At 32.4% G+C, this 18,652-nt stretch overlaps 1 protein-coding gene and 1 pseudogene across 1 annotated transcript; both read left to right on the top strand.

The window, feature by feature from the left end:
* The first annotated feature begins 2,107 nt into the window (after nt 1–2,107).
* Nucleotides 2,108–6,777, top strand: LOC120189088 (annotated as a pseudogene).
* A 6,607-nt stretch (nt 6,778–13,384) lies between these two features.
* LOC120127129 (protein indeterminate-domain 4, chloroplastic-like) lies at nt 13,385–16,006 on the top strand. The gene is made up of 3 exons (XM_039145372.1): nt 13,385–13,564; nt 13,615–14,015; nt 14,816–16,006. Exons 1-3 carry the CDS (start codon nt 13,385–13,387, stop codon nt 15,966–15,968), a joined length of 1,734 nt encoding a protein of 577 aa, XP_039001303.1. The 3' UTR covers nt 15,969–16,006.
* Nucleotides 16,007–18,652: the final 2,646 nt, after the last annotated feature.

The raw sequence follows: 18,652 nt of genomic DNA, 5'->3' as shown, positions 1-18,652 counted from the left end.
AATTGATGATTGTGTTGCAAGTTTTAAAAGTTGGGGGACCTAAATAAAAGTGCCTGAAAGTTCAGTGACCATTTATATAATTTATCCTAACGGCAGTGAAATGACCGTTACGTTAGGGACCATATTGTAAACGAACTAAATGTTTGATGATTATATTATAAGTTTTAAAAGTAATGGGGATTTAAATGCAAGTATATGAAAAGTTTAGTGATCATTTATATACTTTACCCTTATTTTTTAAGATTTAAAAAACTTTTCCCCGGTTAAAGCCCGTGCTTTTTAATCAAAAACGGAGAGTAGCAATTTGGTAATTAAACGAAAATCAAGTGGCAAGAGAGAAGAGTGGAAGTCCACGTCGGAATAGTGGAAAACACGTGTCGAAGGGAAATCCAATAAAAAAATATCTGAGACGATCATGCCACCCCATCATTGTTCGCTTACGTATGCATATGTATTCTCTAAAAAATGAAGATATTTTAATATATATATATATATATATATATATATATATATATATGAATCAAATATATATGTATATATACCTATTTAACCCTTGTTCTTTGAGTATAATTGCCATTTTAACTTTTTACTATTTTTAAGTCAAGTTAGAACTTACTTGTAATTCTTTTATCACTTCAGTCCAATGTCATTTAACCATTAAAACAAAGTGATGTGATCTAATTAGAGGCTGTCACATGGTAAAATAATTAAAAATGAAAAACTTTTAAAAATAAGGATAAAGTATACATATAATCCATCAATTATAAGTAACTACTTTGTTGAGTCTTCCAACTATTAAAAGGTACAAAATAGTCTTTCGATTATAAGGCGTTGTTTTGTTGAGTCTCCCGACTATTAAAAGTTACAAAATAGTTAATCGACTATTCATATGTTCCAAACTCATCATTTCCGTTTAAAAATTGACGACCTTCTGAGCATGATGTTAACATATTAACTGTATATAATAAAATCATATTTTTAATGATTTCTAGTGGTATTGTCGTTGCTTTCAAGTACTGACTCGAGGATATAATGTTTCAAGCATTGACTCGATGACATAATGTAAACGGAGAATCAATCCACAAAATATAGCTCAACCGATTTTGTGATCATATTTTATCATATCCTAATCATCATGTTAACATTCATATCAGACGACCGCTAATCTTTTAATAGAAAAGGATGAGTTTGGAATATATGAATAGTCAGATGACTATTTTGTAATTTTTAATACTCAAAGGACTCAACAAAACAACGCCTTATAATTGAAGGACTATTTTATAATTTTTAATAGTCGAGGGACTCAACAAAATATTACCTTATAGTCTAGGGACCATTTGTATACTTTACCTTAAAATAATTAAAAATTCCTTTTATGCATGCTCCCATTTTCGGTGTTAATTGTTGGCCTACTTTCAATTTCTCTGGGTGCTGAAGTATTAAGCAATAACAGGAAGTGATAGGGATATACATTTGATCGAAATTTAATGGGTTTCTAACTAATTCGATTCGAATAAATTATAATTTTATTTTATATTTTGAATTTGAATCAATTTGAGTTTTTTTTTTTAAGATTAGGATCGAGTCAAATTTCGATTTATGATGAAAAAAATTGATATGAGATGATAGTATTTCTTATATATTTAGATATATGGGTTAGTGCAGATTTTTACTTCAAAAATTAAATTAAATTTCAAGTTGAATAAAGACCTCTTAAATTCGAGTCAATTCAAATAGAAAAATATAATATTTGAATCGGATTCGGCTAGACAAAATCTTGATTCTCCCGACCTATTATCATCTATGTCTAGAAGTGATAGTTGGTCGAATGGGCTTATATATTTAGTTTAATTTCATAATTTTAATATCTTATATATTAAGTCTCTACATGATTTTATCAAAATCTAACTAATTATATATAATAATAATATTTGTGTAATTGCGATAAATTCACTTGAACATTTTGGGTTGGAGTGGGCCTAAATGCCAAGAAGTGAAAGCCCAAAATATGTTCATAATCAGCCCTCCACCGCTCCACGCCACAGTCGATCACACTAGAGATCTGCTACATCGTTAAAACCTAAACCAAAACCAACTAAGACTCTTTTCTCAGTTCCCCGTTCTCACTCAAGTACTCAACAACGCACAAATTTGTTGAAGAACAGAATAAAAGGAAGGGGGGAAAAATGGAATCTCAGGATTGAAGATGAAGCTAATCTCTGCAACTCTTTCTTTACCAAAATGCTCGTATCTCTCCGCAATATCTTCCACATCAACCGCAGAATCCCTATCAGAGTAAGCCACCCATTACTTCTCTCTCAAAACCTTCATCTCATCACGTTTTCCCCACCATCCAATAACTCTCTTGTTGTCTACCCTTTTGTTTTATTCACTAGTTTTTGTTTCGAGATCAAGCTCCCATTTGGGACCAAGTCTAGTTATAATACCAACAATTTTTTAGTTGATTTCGATAAGGAATCGTTGGTTAAGAGAATGACCCGAAGGTTGTGAATTTGTTTGGTTCAAGCTTGGCGCCCATTTGGGTGTCTAAGGTTTTGATCGGTTTGAAACAGGAACCTCATTTGGCGTTGAAATTTTTCAAACGGGAGAAAACCCAGAAAGGGTTTAGCCCAACGAGTGAATCATATTGTAGATTAGTGCACATTTTTGTTTTATAGCAAAATGTATTTTGATGCTACTACTGTTCTTAAGGAATTCATTTTGTCAAGGCGTGGAGTAGTGTTTCCAGGTTTTGATTTTTTCAACGTTCTTTGGTCCACAAGGAACGTTTGTCCATATGGGTTTGGGGTGTTTGATGCTTTGTTTAGTGTGTTGGTGGAATTGGGATTGCTTGAGGAGGCTAGCAAATGCTTTTCGAAAATGAAGAGATTTAGAGTTTTGCCTAAAGTTCGTTCTTGTAATGCATTTTTACATAATATTTGTAAGTCAGGGGGAAGAAACCGATCTCAGAGGTTTTTGGAGGAAATGATCGGGGCTGGCATTGCTCCGTCGGTATACACCTATAATATAGTGATAGATTGTATGTGCAAAGAAGGGGAATTGGAGACTGCAAGAATGCTGTTCAGACAAATGAAAGAGATTGACTTAACACCGGATGTTGTCACATATAACTCCCTAATTGATGGATATGGAAAGGTGGGATTATTGGATGAAGTCCTTTTATTTTTTGAAGAGATGAAGAACATGGCGTGCGAGCCTGATGTAATTACATACAATGCCATGATAAACTGCTTTTGTAAATTTCTGAAGATGCCTCGAGCCTTTGAGCTTTTTTTGTGAAATGAGGAATAAGGGGTTGAGACCAAATGTTGTTACTTATAGCAGATTTATGGATGCTTTTTGCAAGGAAGGGATGATGCAACAAGGGATTAAATTCTTAGTTGATATGAGGCGGCTTGGTCTTTTACCCAATGAGTACACATATACTTCTTTAATTGATGCAAATTGTAAAGCTGGCAACCTAACTGAAGCATTGAAGCTGGCTAATGAAATGTTGCAGGCAAATATTGCCTTGAACATTGTTACATATACAACTATAATCAATGGTCTTTGTGAAGCAGGGCGAATAGAGGAAGCAGATGAAATTTTTCGGGCAATTTTGAAAGCTGGATTAACTCCTAATGTGCAAATTTATACCACTCTCGCTCACGGCTATATGAAACTTAAGAAGATGGAGCATGCCTTGAATCTTTTGAAAGAAATGAAGGAGAAAAACATTAATCCTGACCTCTTGTTGCATGGAACTGTCATTTGGGGATTATGCAATCAGGATAAGATAGAAGAAACTAAAATTGTAATCGGTGAAATGAAGGAATCTGGATTGAGTTTAAATCCTGTCATATATACTATAATCATGGATTCTTATTTTAAGGCAGGGAAAACCACTGAGGCACTTAATCTGCTAGAAGAAATGTAGGATCTTGGTATTGAAGTTACAGTTGTTACTTTTTGTGTTTTGGTTGATGGTTTGTGCAAAGCAGGATTGGTTCTAGAGGCAATTAATTATTTCAACAGAATGCCAGAGTTCAATTTACAACCTAATGTCGCAGTTTATACAGTATTGATTGATGGCCTCTGTAAAAAGAATTTCATCGAAGCAGCCAAAAGTATGTTCGATGAAATGCCAAGTAAAAAATTGGTTCCTGATAAAACTGCTTACACTGCTTTAATAGATGGAAATCTAAAGCATGGAAAGTTTAAGGAAGCTTTGAATCTGCGAAACTGGATGATTGAAATGGGCATGGAGCTGGATTTGCCAGCTTACACGTCCCTGGTTTCAGGCTTTTGCCGATGTGGTCAGTTACAGCGAGCAAGAGAATATGAGATGATAAGCAAGGGTATCCTTCCTGATGGAGTTGCAAAACAAAATGGCTAAGAGGGGTTTAATTACTAGTCCCGTCCATCATGTTGTTCCAAGTGTACAAACTTAAGGTCTAATTGTTAGGTCATCTTGTTCAAGTTGTTTGGATAATATGAATAGGACTGGGGTGTACCATAATAAAGAATAAGAAGCTGAAGGTATTTGTTGTCGTGAGAATGCAAACAGATTTGAGTAGATTCGTCAATAAAGGATCCATGGTGTCACATTTTAATGATGCCAAACCGTGACGACGGTTCATTTTGGAGTCAACTGAGCATTTGATGTACAGTGCCTAGATCATATCTTCCATCCCTTGATGCTAACTGGTGAGTTATAGTCGCAACTGATAACTTTGGTTTCTTCAATGTGTAGAAACAGTGGGAAATGTGCATCTTATTGATACATAGCTTTTATAGGATGAGATTACAGTTTATGAACAAGAAAAACTACATTTGTTTTTCTACTCTTCCATATTTGCTTTTATTTCTTATGTTATCATATAATATTGAAAGTGACTGGGTTTATCTTTGCTTGGACAGTCTAAAAGGTTGTGCCCACAGTACTAAAAATGTTAGAGAAACTAAACATTTCAAAGAATTAAAGCAAATCTATGTTACTCAGACTCAAGTGTGAGTGTTGGATACGCTATGTGTCTGACACAAGATTGTTCAATCTTTTTCTAAGTTTTCCATGCATTTGGAGGGTCTTTGTATGGTCATGTATACATACTTATGTCTGGATGTGCCTGTCATGATTGTTGGACACATGTACGTTGAGGAAAATGAAGAGCCAGAGTAACATAAAAACAGCTACAGCTATTGTTGTTGCCTCCAAAAGTTGTTTTGTACCGACAAACTGCCATGGTTACAATATGAACAATTCCTGTCGTGAGCTCATAGTCTGAGCTTACATCTATGCCACATGAACATTTTCTGAAAATTTCTGTCATCTTTTGTTGTTCAAGAATCTGACTGCCCCTTCATTTGTGAATTAAGACGTCCTCTTTCTTTGTTAGCTTTCTTGCGAGGGTTGCTTTTCAGTTGACCTGTATCATTCTAAGTACATGGGTTTTCATTTTATTATTTTTTTATTATCATTTAGGTAATGCAAAGCTGCGTTTGCTGTCAGGAACAATCTTCTACTCTGATTATCAGTGCAGATAAAGAGTTTTAGAGCAGATGATACTGTTCTCTTTATCAGGTAAATTTTAGTATCATATATATATACACACACACACGCGCGCGCCTGCATATGTATATGTGTGTGTGTTCCTCTGTTTTATATGGGGAACAAGTGCCCCAAACTGTTAATGGATGTCTTATCTCAGTTTTTGATTCCTTGTTTATTGATGAGTCTGTATATCTTGCATGTCAAAATTCACGAATGCTAATGATACGTTGATATTGGTTTCTATAGTTACTTTGTTGATTAGAGTTTCTTTGTTCATCAAGTTTGGAGCAGACAGTTATAGTCTCAAGTGTCCATGTTTTGACTTATGAGTTTGGTTGCTTCTTTAAGAGGACACCCCCTAATTGACATTCTGACTAACTATTTAACTTAATTTTTTCCGCAGAATCAACTAATAATCGTTTTTAGAAATGGAACTTTTTGACAAATAATTACATTGGTTCAGAGTTCTAGGATTGCTGATTTGTTCTCAGTAATGGAGTTAGTGAACATGTGTAAACTGACCGCAAAGGCTATGTTTGATCTACAAACACAGAGGAGATCAAATGGGGCGTTGGAGTTTGAATTCCGGGATGTGCTTCGATGTTGAAGCTGACGAAGGAGAATGTGAAAGTGCTTGAAAAGCTTTTTTGGGATAGTATTTACCAACTCTTCTATACCTGACTCTGGTCGAGCTGTGGGTTCGATTGATATAACACAGGTACTTTAAGTTGGAGGCAGTAGACGTCTGGCATGTAGAGCTCCGGGGCATAACAGGGATTGTGTACATCAGAGACATTGATAGTGAAGCAGAAAACTGCACATACTGTAGTCGATACCCCTAATTGGATTTCAGGGCCCTTCTTCATTGAGCCATTGAGGAGAACGTAGCACTGACAAGGCAGGCCATGTTTGGCCTGCAAACATAGCGGAGATCAGACGGGTGTTGGAGTTTGAATTCCTGGAAGAGTCAATGAAGGTTCAGTGGATCTATCTATGGATTGGAAGAAACGTGAAGTGTTCGGAAAAGCTTGTCCGGGACAGTGTTACCTACTCTGTTATGCCTCTGATTGATGGGCAGTTGTGGGCTCAACGAGTATAAAACACATATACTTGGTGTTGTCTGGCGTCTAAGAAATGCTGGGCATATAGCAAGGATTATATGTGTCGAAGACAACAATAATATAATCCTAAGCCAGACGGACAACGGTTGATACTTCCGAGGCATTTTTGTCTGAGTTCGAATAATTTGCAAAAACTCGTGAATATTTCTTCTGTGTCATTGGCATTTTTGTAAACACTAGTTTAAGGTTTGTAAGCATTTTATTGTTTCAGAGCTTTAGGATTTAAAAATACATCTTTTTTGTTTAGAAATCACATTCTTTACCATGCAATACGAAATTTTAGTTAATTTTACTTAACGATTAATAGAAGTGCTTATAGTTAATAAAGAAAGCCTTTAACGGTCTTTTGTCTTGGTAAAATCAACTTTGCATTACAAGGGTACCAATAAAATTTATTTTTTTAACATAAAATTAGTATTTATTTATATTATTTTAGATCTCATAAATCTTATTTTAATACGAAGAAAATCAAATTGATTTTGTTTTATTATATTGATAGATGAAATTTGAGATCTAAAATATATTTTATGGATATTGTTTTTGTGTAAATTTTATGATATTGTTTTTAAATTATACTAATAACTTTTAAAAATTATTATTATTATTCTAATACAATTTCGATTCAGTTTTTGCCCTGAATAAAAAAATCTAATGGGAGTCGGTTGCAAAGCAGACCAGCGTGTTATGCAAACAGGAAGGGTCATAGACCCCAGGGTGGGACGCCATATATATAACTGTTACTGCCCTGTCTACGGTATATATATATTTGAAAGATGGACATATATACATTTTATTTAAAATACCAATATTTAAATATTTTATGTTATCTTAATTAACATATTTAATGTATGATTTTAGTAGATGAATTAAAAGATTAAAAATGAGAAAGAGAGGGAAAGTGGGAGTGGGAGTGGTGGGCTGAGGGTCGTACTCGCAGTGCTTGTCAAAAACATGTCTGTAGTACTTAAATGGTCGAGGGCCATGGGCAAGTGGATGAGGCGACGCCACATTTCACCATCGGCTCACATGCATGGAACCATCCAACCGACTTCACATGTATCTCTTTCTTTCTCGTCTTTCGTTCTTGTTCGTATTCCACCACTTTCACTTTCCTTCAACTCACCAATTGCTGAGTAGAAATGGGGGGCGTCAGTGGATCAATGCTAACCCAAATTACTTCAAATTTGGGGTTTCAAATACCAAATCCAGCGCTGTCCGCCGCCCTTCTTCAACCTCTCTTGTACACATTTCATGCTTCCTTTCTTGCTTTGCAGATTAATGTACCGTCACCACCTTTTCTTCAAGTACAACTACTTTTCAGTAGTTATTGACAACCCCGACACAATTTATAAATATATTCGTTTGAACGTAAAGTTTTAAAAAATAGAATAACATTATCTTTTATCATTAAAATCATTTATTGGATTTAATATTAAATGAAATATTCATATATGAGAAGTTAAAAAAAAATTTGGAATAAATTTATATTAGTTGCCTTATACTTTCTTACATATTTTTATTAGTAAACGTATGGTAATATAATTTATTCATAACACGTGAAATTGTAAATAAAGAACAAACACTTGTTATAGAAACCCTCTCTCTTTTGTCTTCGATGAATGCAACTTGTAACTTTTAAGGAAAAATACAATAAATATTGAAGAAGAAATTTAATTTGTTACCTAACTGTTTGACTTAAACCTACTATGATGACGTTGATGGAAGAATTTAGGGTTCCTTCTAAAGCAATAAATTTCTAGTGTATTTAGGGTCGGTTTGATATTATTTTTGAAAAGTAATGTTGAAAAGTATTGTAAATAGATATTTTTAAAAATGTCTTTGAAAAATAAAATTTAATTGTTTAGAATTACGGTTAAAAAATGGATTTGAATTATAAAGTGTCAATTTCAAACATTATATTGTAAATTGAAAATATAGTTTTTGAATTATATTACACTTATAGTCTTATTCATAACAAATTCGAAGTAAATTTAAAATAAAATAATTGTATACTCAACATAAATATTATAAAAAAGATACATTATTTTGTATTCAATGAAAATATTTATAATTAAATAATTTAAACATTAATAAATAACTATACATGTATGTGTATTAATTTTAAAATGAAATAAAATAAAATGCAGTTTTATTTCAAAAGTGATTTTCCACGATAAAAGTTAGAAATTTTAGATTTTGAGATTGAATTAAAAAATCACTTTTTTAGATATTTAACAATATTTATGGGATAAAAATCATTTTTTTCCTTATCAAAAGCATTCCCAAACTGAACGGTGGGTGCAAAATCATAGTCAAAAGGTGGTGTTAAAACCGAAACTACTTATACATTTGTATTATTATTAGTATACTATATAGAAAATATATAAAATTAATTATATTTAAATATTCAATATAATAATACTTATACATTATTTTTTATTATAAAATCACGTCAAAATTTAACTACTTTATAATTTATGTATGAAATTAAACATTCTGAATGTACATCACTTTTGATAAGCATTGTTGAACGTTTAAAGTTTAAACCTTATTTTGCAGCATTTTTTTAGAAATATTTTTCATTTATTTTTTTAAAAAAAAAAATAACACTTTTTGATACGTCTAATATGTATATATATTTGACACGATGATTATATCCAATATCGGAGTGGGGGGAAAGAGATAACATAGGAAAAGGAATATGAAAAGAAATGGACAAAGGGAAGAGTGGGGAAAGAAGGGTTTGTCCTTTATGATGTCCTTTACAAGGGGATGCCGGGGCAAGGATTCTTCACGGTAGGATTAGGATTTAGGACCCTACTGTCCCACACCCTCCCTTTTGTGTCTTTTATTTGTAAGTCAAAGCAAGATGGTGAACTCATGCCACTAGTTCGTAACTTACTTAGGTTTTATAATTTAAACTTTAAAATTCACTTTGTGTTCAATTTAGTCCCTACCGTCACCCATATTTAAAATATAAAAAAATAAAAGGAAAAGAAAAACTTGGTAATTGAGCTTATAAATGAATCGATAAATGAACTTATAAATAAGTTTATTCGTGAACATAATTGAACCGAACACACATTTGTTTGTGTTCATTTAATTATTTATTTTTTAAATTAATAACTGGTATGTGATTAATTGATTAACTAGTATAGATCGAGTTTTATAGGGGCCCATCATGGGGGTGACTCTCCCAACCAAGTTTGAACATAAATTTTTTATTCATAATCATTTATTTAATTTAATAAACGAACAAAAATAAATATTATATGAACGATTCAATAACAGTATGTCTATCTTTATGTTCTTTCACACCCCTAATCTTTAAAGATGGCATTTAATAAGTTTGAATTTTGATATTTAATATGAAAAGGTCACAAAAAATAAACTTTTGGTGACATTTCATCTCTTTTATAAAAAATAAATCAATAATATTAAACTAAACGATAAAAATTAAAAATAAATATGAGTTGATTTTGTATTAAATAAACTCTATAAGCACTAAGCTAAATAAAAATAAAATATGAAACACTTAAAAAGTGTCACGTGACGTATTCTGATTATCTTTTTATCAACTGACATTAAAAAGAAAAAATTGAGACAATATATTAAAGTGAAAAAAACATGACATACAAAAAAAAAAAAACAACTCAATAAAAATGTTATGCTTTAGAGGACAACTCAATAGAAATTTTTTACTGTTATACTTGTAAACCTAATTTAGGTGTGACATTTTTCTACACTAAAAATGTACTCAAAAATCAAAATAACATTTATGTGTTTTCTAATATCTTTTACTAGGAAAAATAATTTATATTTAACTTTTTATAGTTGTTAAATGATTAATAATTAAAATTTATTAATTAATCTCGGTGGTTAAAGGGATTAAAGGAAATATTATTCTCTTTAGAGGTTTTGTATTTGAGCAGTTGTGTTTGTAGGGTGTATGTAGTTATCAATTTTTTAAGATAATTCTAAACGGATACCATGTTATAATTGTCGACACCCGTTTTCACCCATAGCGTTATTATTATTATTATATTATTATTATTATTATTATTATTATTATTATTATATCTAAAATTAAATTATACTCGAACTCGTAAATTTCATTGCAAAGACAATTAATTAATCGACTAGGTACCGATTTAGGGCACTGTGGGTGTGCTAATCCTTCCACACACGTAACCGATTCCCAAACTCGAATTTTGATAACGCATACTGCAAGTTTGTTGTTTTAATTAAAACTAATATTTTATTAAAATGACAAATACGTTTTTGGGTGTCCAATTACACCCTAATCAAATATTGATAGAGACTCCTTAGACCACGTTTTACTAATAAAAGGTCACTAAATTATTCGAGATGTGACCCCCTTTTTCCCCTTTAAGAAGAATCGTTTCGACAATAATCATCCTAGACTATTAAAAAAATAAATAATAATTAATTTTAATGCAAAGAAACAATATGTTCATGCAGGCTCAGAGGAGTAATTACTCATAATTAATTTTAATGTTCATAACTTTTTATATACTTTAAATATATATTTATTGAATGATAAAGCAAGGTTTATTAAATGATGACAGAATGGCCAAATTGTCACTAGATCAATTTGAAACATTAGCAGTGTCTACAGAAACTAGTGTTTTGTAACTTAAAAATAAATAGAAAATTTTAAATTATTTTAGAACCATCGTTAGTGACGAAAGAGAGACTTGTCTTGACGTCGGTGTGAAGATACGAAACAAGAGGCGAGATGGGCAGAGGGTAAGACCTACAGGTCGGTGGCCCACACATGTTTGCTCCATCGACCCTGATATCAACAGCCTCTTTTTCTATGGAGGTAAAATGGAACTGAAATTTAATTTAAATATGTATATATATTTTTGGTATGTATGGATTTAGTTTTATTTCATTTGAAAATATTTTATTTTATAAATTTTATCGTGGTTTAGGAACACGTTGTTAAAAGTCAGAAATAAATTTAAAACGAAGGGAGAATTGAAGAAAAAAATAAAATTAGAGACTAAACCACAAAACAATTAGATTATTTATCTACAAATCAAAACTATATAGTTTTGAAATTTGGGATTTTATTTTTCCAAATTGATATGATATGAATTCGAAAATAGACTCACTAAATTAAATTAACTTGAATAACTTAAAATTTTAAAAATTATTTTTTTCGAATCACTCAAGATTAGATTTTATACGGGATAAACTTGTATGTATTTCTTTTATGTATGTATATATATATATATATATATATGAAATGCGAGTATAGTTTGCAAGTGAGCACTGTTTTGAAAATCGGACCGGACCGGCCGGTTCAACCGGGAATCATTGTCTAGTCCGGTTCAATCTACACCGGTTGAACTGCTACTAGTGAACCGGACGGAACCGTTGAACCATTCGAACCGGACCGGCTAAAAACCGGAAAAAACCAGAAATTTTTTTTTTTTTTAAAAAAAATTGAACCAAACAACGTCGTTTGTTAAACGAGCCAAGTCGAACTCGAGTATTGCCGAGCTCGACTCGAACTTGAAAACTTTAAAAGTAAGCTCAACTCGACTCAAACTCACAAGCTAAAAATTATTAAGTTCAACTCGAACTCGAAATATAATATTGAAACTTGAACTCGAAAAGGCTTGAACTCAAAAAAAAATTAGAAGCTCGATTGAAGCCTAAAATTCGAGCTTGATTGAAGTGAAAGAATAGTTCACTTAATGCTCACCAAAAGGCTCCATGATTTTGAATGTCAAATTACATCTATTATTTATAGAAGTTAGTTGAGATGTTCTTCTATGTTTTTTAATCATGTGAGATTGTTTTGTTCTCATATTTTTACTTTTAGACTTTTGGGATGTTCTTCTATGTTTCTTAGCCATGTGGGATTTTTTTTAAAAAAAATTAAACCAAACAATATCATTTTGTTATGATTTTTTTGCCTCAAATTTATTTTTTTTAATTATATTTATATAATTATATTTATTTTTTAATATGTTTTACCTTAAATATTATGTTGTAGTTAATTTGAATCATTTTGTTTCATTTGATTTTATGGTTTTTAACTTATATATGTTATGACTTGCTTTGAATATGATTTGTGTTATAAAAAATTATTTTTTATTAAATATTTTTGGTATTTTTATTTAATTTTTTAAATAATTATGAAGTCGTCCGATTTTTCCGACCGGTCGGACCGGTTGAACCAGTGAACCGGTAACATGATCGGTTCGTTAACCGGTCCGGTTCTGAAAACCATGCAAGTGAGTCAAATATTTTATAATTAAAAAATAAAAAAAAGGCAACATTTTGAGGAAGAATTCATCATGAGAGTCTATAATTTTGATTGTTTTCTTTCTCTTCAGCTCCGGATTGTTGCTGTCTCCTTATACACTTCCTTCTTGGTATTTTGTGCCTTTTTTTATATCTACTTCATTTCTTTTCCTTTCTCTCTGGTTTTTGTCCTCTTGTTTCTTATTTTATTGATTTCTTCAAAGATTTTTCAAAAGAAAACCAGAGGGGATGTACAAACCATCCTCCCCCTCCCATGGCAACAACAGCCCTCTTTAATTATTAGTTGACTTTGATGATTTTTCTGGGTTCTAGGTTTGCTAGTTTTGAAGAAGCTTGTTGATAGTGTTTGGCTGCTGAGAAAGATATCAAGCAACAGTTAAGAAAGTTTAAACATAATTATCTATTGAAAATGGCCGCCGCTTCATCATCGGCAGTTCCACTCCAGATGAAGAAGAAGAGAAATCAACCCGGAACACCAAGCAAGTATCTCTTAACAATATATACATCTGCTTCTGTCTTTTTTTCTAATTCAAAAACTCAAGATAATTCAATGAACCCTAATCCAGAAGTTGGTCAGTTTTCCTTCTGGGTTTGTTTTTTGATTTATTGTCTTTTCCACCCAATTTTTTTCTTGGGTAAGCAGATCCAGACGTGGAAGTTATAGCACTGTCTCCCAAGTCTTTGATGGCAACAAACAGATTCATTTGTGAAGTGTGCAACAAAGGGTTCCAAAGGGAGCAAAATCTGCAGCTCCATAGGAGAGGACACAATCTGCCATGGAAGCTGAAGCAGAAGACAAATAAAGAAGTGAAGAAGAAGGTCTATCTTTGCCCCGAACCCACTTGCGTTCACCACGAGCCGGCGAGGGCACTCGGCGACCTCACCGGCATCAAGAAGCATTACTCGAGAAAGCACGGCGAGAAGAAATGGAAGTGCGAGAAGTGTTCGAAGCGGTACGCCGTGCAATCTGACTGGAAAGCTCATTCGAAGACTTGCGGGACTAAGGAATACAGATGCGACTGTGGCACCCTTTTCTCAAGGTAAAATCTTCAATCATTTAGGTTATCAAAGTTGACAAACCATGTTAAAAAAAGTTGATTGATAAAGATTTGGGGACTGGGAGTTGGGCAGTGGTAAAGCCTGTTCTTTTGTTTCACCTTTTTGGATTACTTATCTTTTTTTACATTAGATATCTCTCTCTTCTCTTCTTCTTCTTCATCATCTTCTTCTCCACTTTAAAAAAAACTGGTTTTGCACGTGAACAATAATCTGCGAAACTGTCATGACTGATGAGGATTCTTTCTTGGCAACCAAACAAAACAATTAGTAAATTTTCCCTTCTTTCTCCCTTGGTAACATCGCCTTACATCTTTTTCATATTCACGTGTTGTTAATTCATACGCTGTCACCAAGTATATTGTTACTGGATTTGTTCTCATGTGGTGAGATTTTTTATTTTACTGCCACTGTTTTAAACGTTAGGGTTCTTCTTGCCTGGGTGGGGCACTTCTGTTTGCTGAAAACTCGTTGGTCTAAGCCTGAAACTGCTTTTGTCATTTGTTTATGGCTTTCATACTTATGGAAAAATATTCTTTCTATGAGATAATGGAATTTTTTTCAGGGTTTTCCTTTTCTTTGTTTTTATTCATTTACTGCTTCTCTGGGTATTTTCATCAAGCAGGAAATGATTCCCTCACTTCATTTATTGAACACCTTCTTCTCAAAATGGTAAAAATGATCAAACAATGGAAAGTTTTTTATTTATTTTCAACTCCTTTGAGTTTGGGCTTTCATTAATGGAATTCTATTAACAGTTTTCCTTTTTTTGTTGTTGTTGCAGACGTGACAGTTTCATCACTCATCGGGCCTTCTGCGATGCGTTGGCTCAAGGAACCACCAGTAACTTAGCCACAATGGGAACTCATCATCTCTTTGGAAGTAATCATCATCAAATGAGCTTAGGATTATCCCATGTGCAAGCTCAGCATCAACCGTTGAGTAATATGTTGCGGTTGGGAGGCGGCGGAGCCGCCAAGTTGGAGCACCTCATCGGCTCCACGTCCAATCCTTCTTCGTTGCAAAACATGCCCGGATCGGCGTTCTTCATGGCGGATGCCGCGAACCAAGGTTTTCATCAAGATCACCATGGGAATGGACCTTACATGAACAAACCATTTCATGGTCTAATGCAACTTCCTGACCTTCAAGGCAATACTAACAATTCGGGGGCCAACTCCGCCAATCTTTTTAATTTAGGCTTCTTCCCCAACAATGACGGCTCCAGCGGCATGAGTGCCGGTGAAAACGGCACTGCGTCGGCCACCAACTTATCGAGTTCAGGGTTTTTAAGCAGTAATCAGTTTAACATGGGTGATGAGGTTGGTTCGGGGCTGTCTTCTCTTTACAGCACTACTTCAATGCAACATGAGAACATTTCTCCAAACATGTCGGCAACCGCATTGCTTCAAAAAGCTGCTCAAATGGGTTCAACTACAAGCAACAACACTTCCTCATTGCTAAGGGGAATAGGGAGTTCTTCGTCGAGCGGGGTGAAATCCGATAGACAAGTTTTCGCCGCTAACTTCGGCGGCGGTGAAGGAGGAGGAGGAGAAACGCTGAGATCACAGATGGAGAACGATAACAACAATCTTCAAGGACTACTGAACTCTCTTGCCAAGGGTAACTCCTCCATTTTCGGTGCCGGTCATGGACAAGATCAAAGCAACTTCGTCGGAGGATTCACCGGAAGCGGGATGCAAGTCGAACATCATGTCAACAACACCAACTTCTCCAACGTTAATGAAGCTAATAAGTTCGCGGCAAGCATCGGCGGGACCGACAAATTAACATTGGATTTTCTGGGTGTCGGAGAAATTGTGAGAAACATCAGCGGCGCCGGTCAACACGGGATCAATATTGGCTCTTTGAACCCAGAGATGAAATCATCAGCTCAAGCAACGTCTCAGCAATTCGGTGGTGCAAAGCTTGTCTAAGTAGGCAAGCAAAGCTTTTGTAGGGTTACTAAGTAGCGAGAAAAACGATAAACTTATGCTCAATTTCTTCTCTTGAATTGAACTTCATGAATCAGGGTTTCCATTTCTAAAACTAAAAGTGTTTTAAGGATGAATTTGGCTGATTTTTGCCATGAAACAAAGATGGTAAGAATTTGTTTAAGTCCATACTCGGACAACCGTTTAACTCCGACATCAAAACGACCCTCTTTACGTAATTGGAAACTCTACACTTCTCTCCTTCCAAAGGTATCATTTTAAAGGTAGTACGTAATCATTTGGTTACTTATTCTTATTCTTACATTTTAAATAAAAATATATATTAAATAAAAATATTTTTTCTTTTGGATAAAATTGTAAAAAGTTAAGAATAGGTCAACATATCAGCGTGGACAGCAAGAATCTCAACATGCTTACTACATTCCAACAGAGTGGACAAGCGAATAATTATTTTCTTTTCTTTTAACTATTTTTTAATTCCTACTGATCAATTCCAATGTTTATTCGATGCAGGTGATTATTATCTTTAATGTATTCATGTAATATAATTTAAGAGAATTTATTTGGCCACCTAATACCTAACCCCATTACATTTGGAATTAATTGTTGACATTCTTTAGACATTTCCCCCACTATTTTCTCTTTTTCTTGGCTAGTTTAATTGTACTAAAATAAAAATGCATTATGTTTGACTTGGTGAGTTGAATATATTTGAGGGAATTTAGCTTTACATGTCTCATTGAATCAGTCAAAAAGGTTACATAAAGATCAAAGATGATCCACACATATATACAAACTTATAAAAATATTTGTTTCTTAATGTTCATAAATTAAAATACATTTTGAAAAATTATCATAGAATTCATGTCACAAGCATAGATAAATACATTATTTTATGTATTTTTGTTCTTTCATAGGAAGTGATACTGCAATTATGTTTCTAAATTTAGGTGTTCAACGATTTTCACTTATGATTATCATAAAATATCAGCCAAACGTGATCTTAATTTATCATTATGGGGTATTTAATGAGATTGAAAAAAAATATATACAGTAGTTTTTTGGGGGATAAATCGGTAAATATACAGTAGTTTTATATAATAGTGTTGTGTCGGAAATTTCTGAAATTCAGACAGAAGCAGTGAAAGCATCAGGAATTGTTCGTAATTGGAGTTATTGGGAAACTGTATAATATGGCAGTTTTGTCGCAATTGGTGTCTCCATTTTCACTTTATGGAATCAATGAGTCCGTGACTCACAGTACTTATTTTACAAAATATTTGATTTTTATTTTATTTTTTAATTTTTAACTTCCCAGGAAAAACAGGTTAAATTTATAATTTTTTAATAATTTTTATTAATTATAAAATGATTTTTGTTTAAATTTTTTTAATTATTGATAATACGTACACACTTTATAAACGTAGTTATTCAATTTTAAGTATTGCACGCAGGATATTCCTTGGCCTTTCTTTTCTTCCTTTCTTCATTCGCATACGATTTTCATTTGATTTATTCTGTTATAGTTTTTCGTTTTTTGCATGTGACCTTTTTTTCAACTAACAATTTTGATAATAATCATTATTTTTCGACCAATAATTATAAGAAATCTAGTTTAATTATTGATCTTTTAGTTTTACAATTAATTTGATCATTTAATTATTTAAATGATGTTAATCAAATCATTTATTGTTAATATTTAATAGAAGAATTAACGTAATAGTTAATAAGAGTAGTGATAGAAGAATTGTAATTTGGTTTAATCTAACATATAATTTTGAATTTATACACATTTAAAATAATAATAAAATTCAAAAATGTTCATGTTTCATAAAAATAAAAGCATTTAATAAATAAATGTAAGATGATGTGAAATATATGACCATATTAATAGAATATATAAATTAAATATCAAAATTCATGAATTTAATCAAATCAAAATAAAATTTTATCTTGCAATTCACATTAAAGTCATATATAAAATGTGAACATTATTCATGACAAATTTGACTTAATTTTTATTTATGATATGCCACTAATTTTATCCCCCCCATGGAATATTTACAACTACAAGAGGACATGGAACCCTAGAAATTGTACAAGGTAGGACCCTTTGAAATTTAAAGAACCCCATGCATTAAGGATTTGGCCACCTTATATAGTTATAGAGGTCACATGTTAATTTACTAGGAAAACTTTATACAATGATACATTTGTACGTTGCATATTTTGCCTATGCCTCCTCACGTATGTGAATTAGATAGGTATCAACCATCAAACAACAAAATGCACTTATTTTTCTACAAGAATTCATATTATTATTTGTAATAATATAAAACTAATTAGAATGCACCAAACCCACCTAGGATATTTTAAAGATATGATTTTATTTATGTTAATTAATATATTCATAAAAAATACCATCATATATATTATTTAGGGTTTCACTTTCATTTTCTCTTCATTTTCTCCATCCTTATTCAAAATTTTCTATCCAAATCAATACATACACTTCTTTTTATAAAGAATCATAACGTATCATGATTGGATGAAAGACTCTAACTTTTAAATTAAGATTGAGTGATCAAAATATCAACCTGCCCGTTTTGGATTGAAATCTCTTTTCATATAAAAAAAAGGATCAAATAAAATTATTTATTATGAAA

Source organism: Hibiscus syriacus, unplaced genomic scaffold (assembly GCF_006381635.1).
Source record: "Hibiscus syriacus cultivar Baekdansim isolate YM2019G1 unplaced genomic scaffold, ASM638163v2 tig00000002_pilon, whole genome shotgun sequence".
NCBI classification, from domain to species: Eukaryota; Viridiplantae; Streptophyta; class Magnoliopsida; order Malvales; family Malvaceae; genus Hibiscus; species Hibiscus syriacus.
This window is presented reverse-complemented; position numbering and strand designations above follow the sequence as displayed.

Excerpts from the sequence above, each read along its gene's own strand:
- LOC120127129 (XM_039145372.1), top strand. The coding sequence starts at position 13,385 with ATGGCCGCCGCTTCATCATCGGCAGTTCCACTCCAGATGAAGAAGAAG. Across the intron at positions 13,565-13,614 it reads TTGGTCAGTTTTCCTTCTGG|GCAGATCCAGACGTGGAAGT; the intron begins GTTTGTTTTTTG and ends TTTCTTGGGTAA. Across the intron at positions 14,016-14,815 it reads TGTGGCACCCTTTTCTCAAG|ACGTGACAGTTTCATCACTC; the intron begins GTAAAATCTTCA and ends TTGTTGTTGCAG.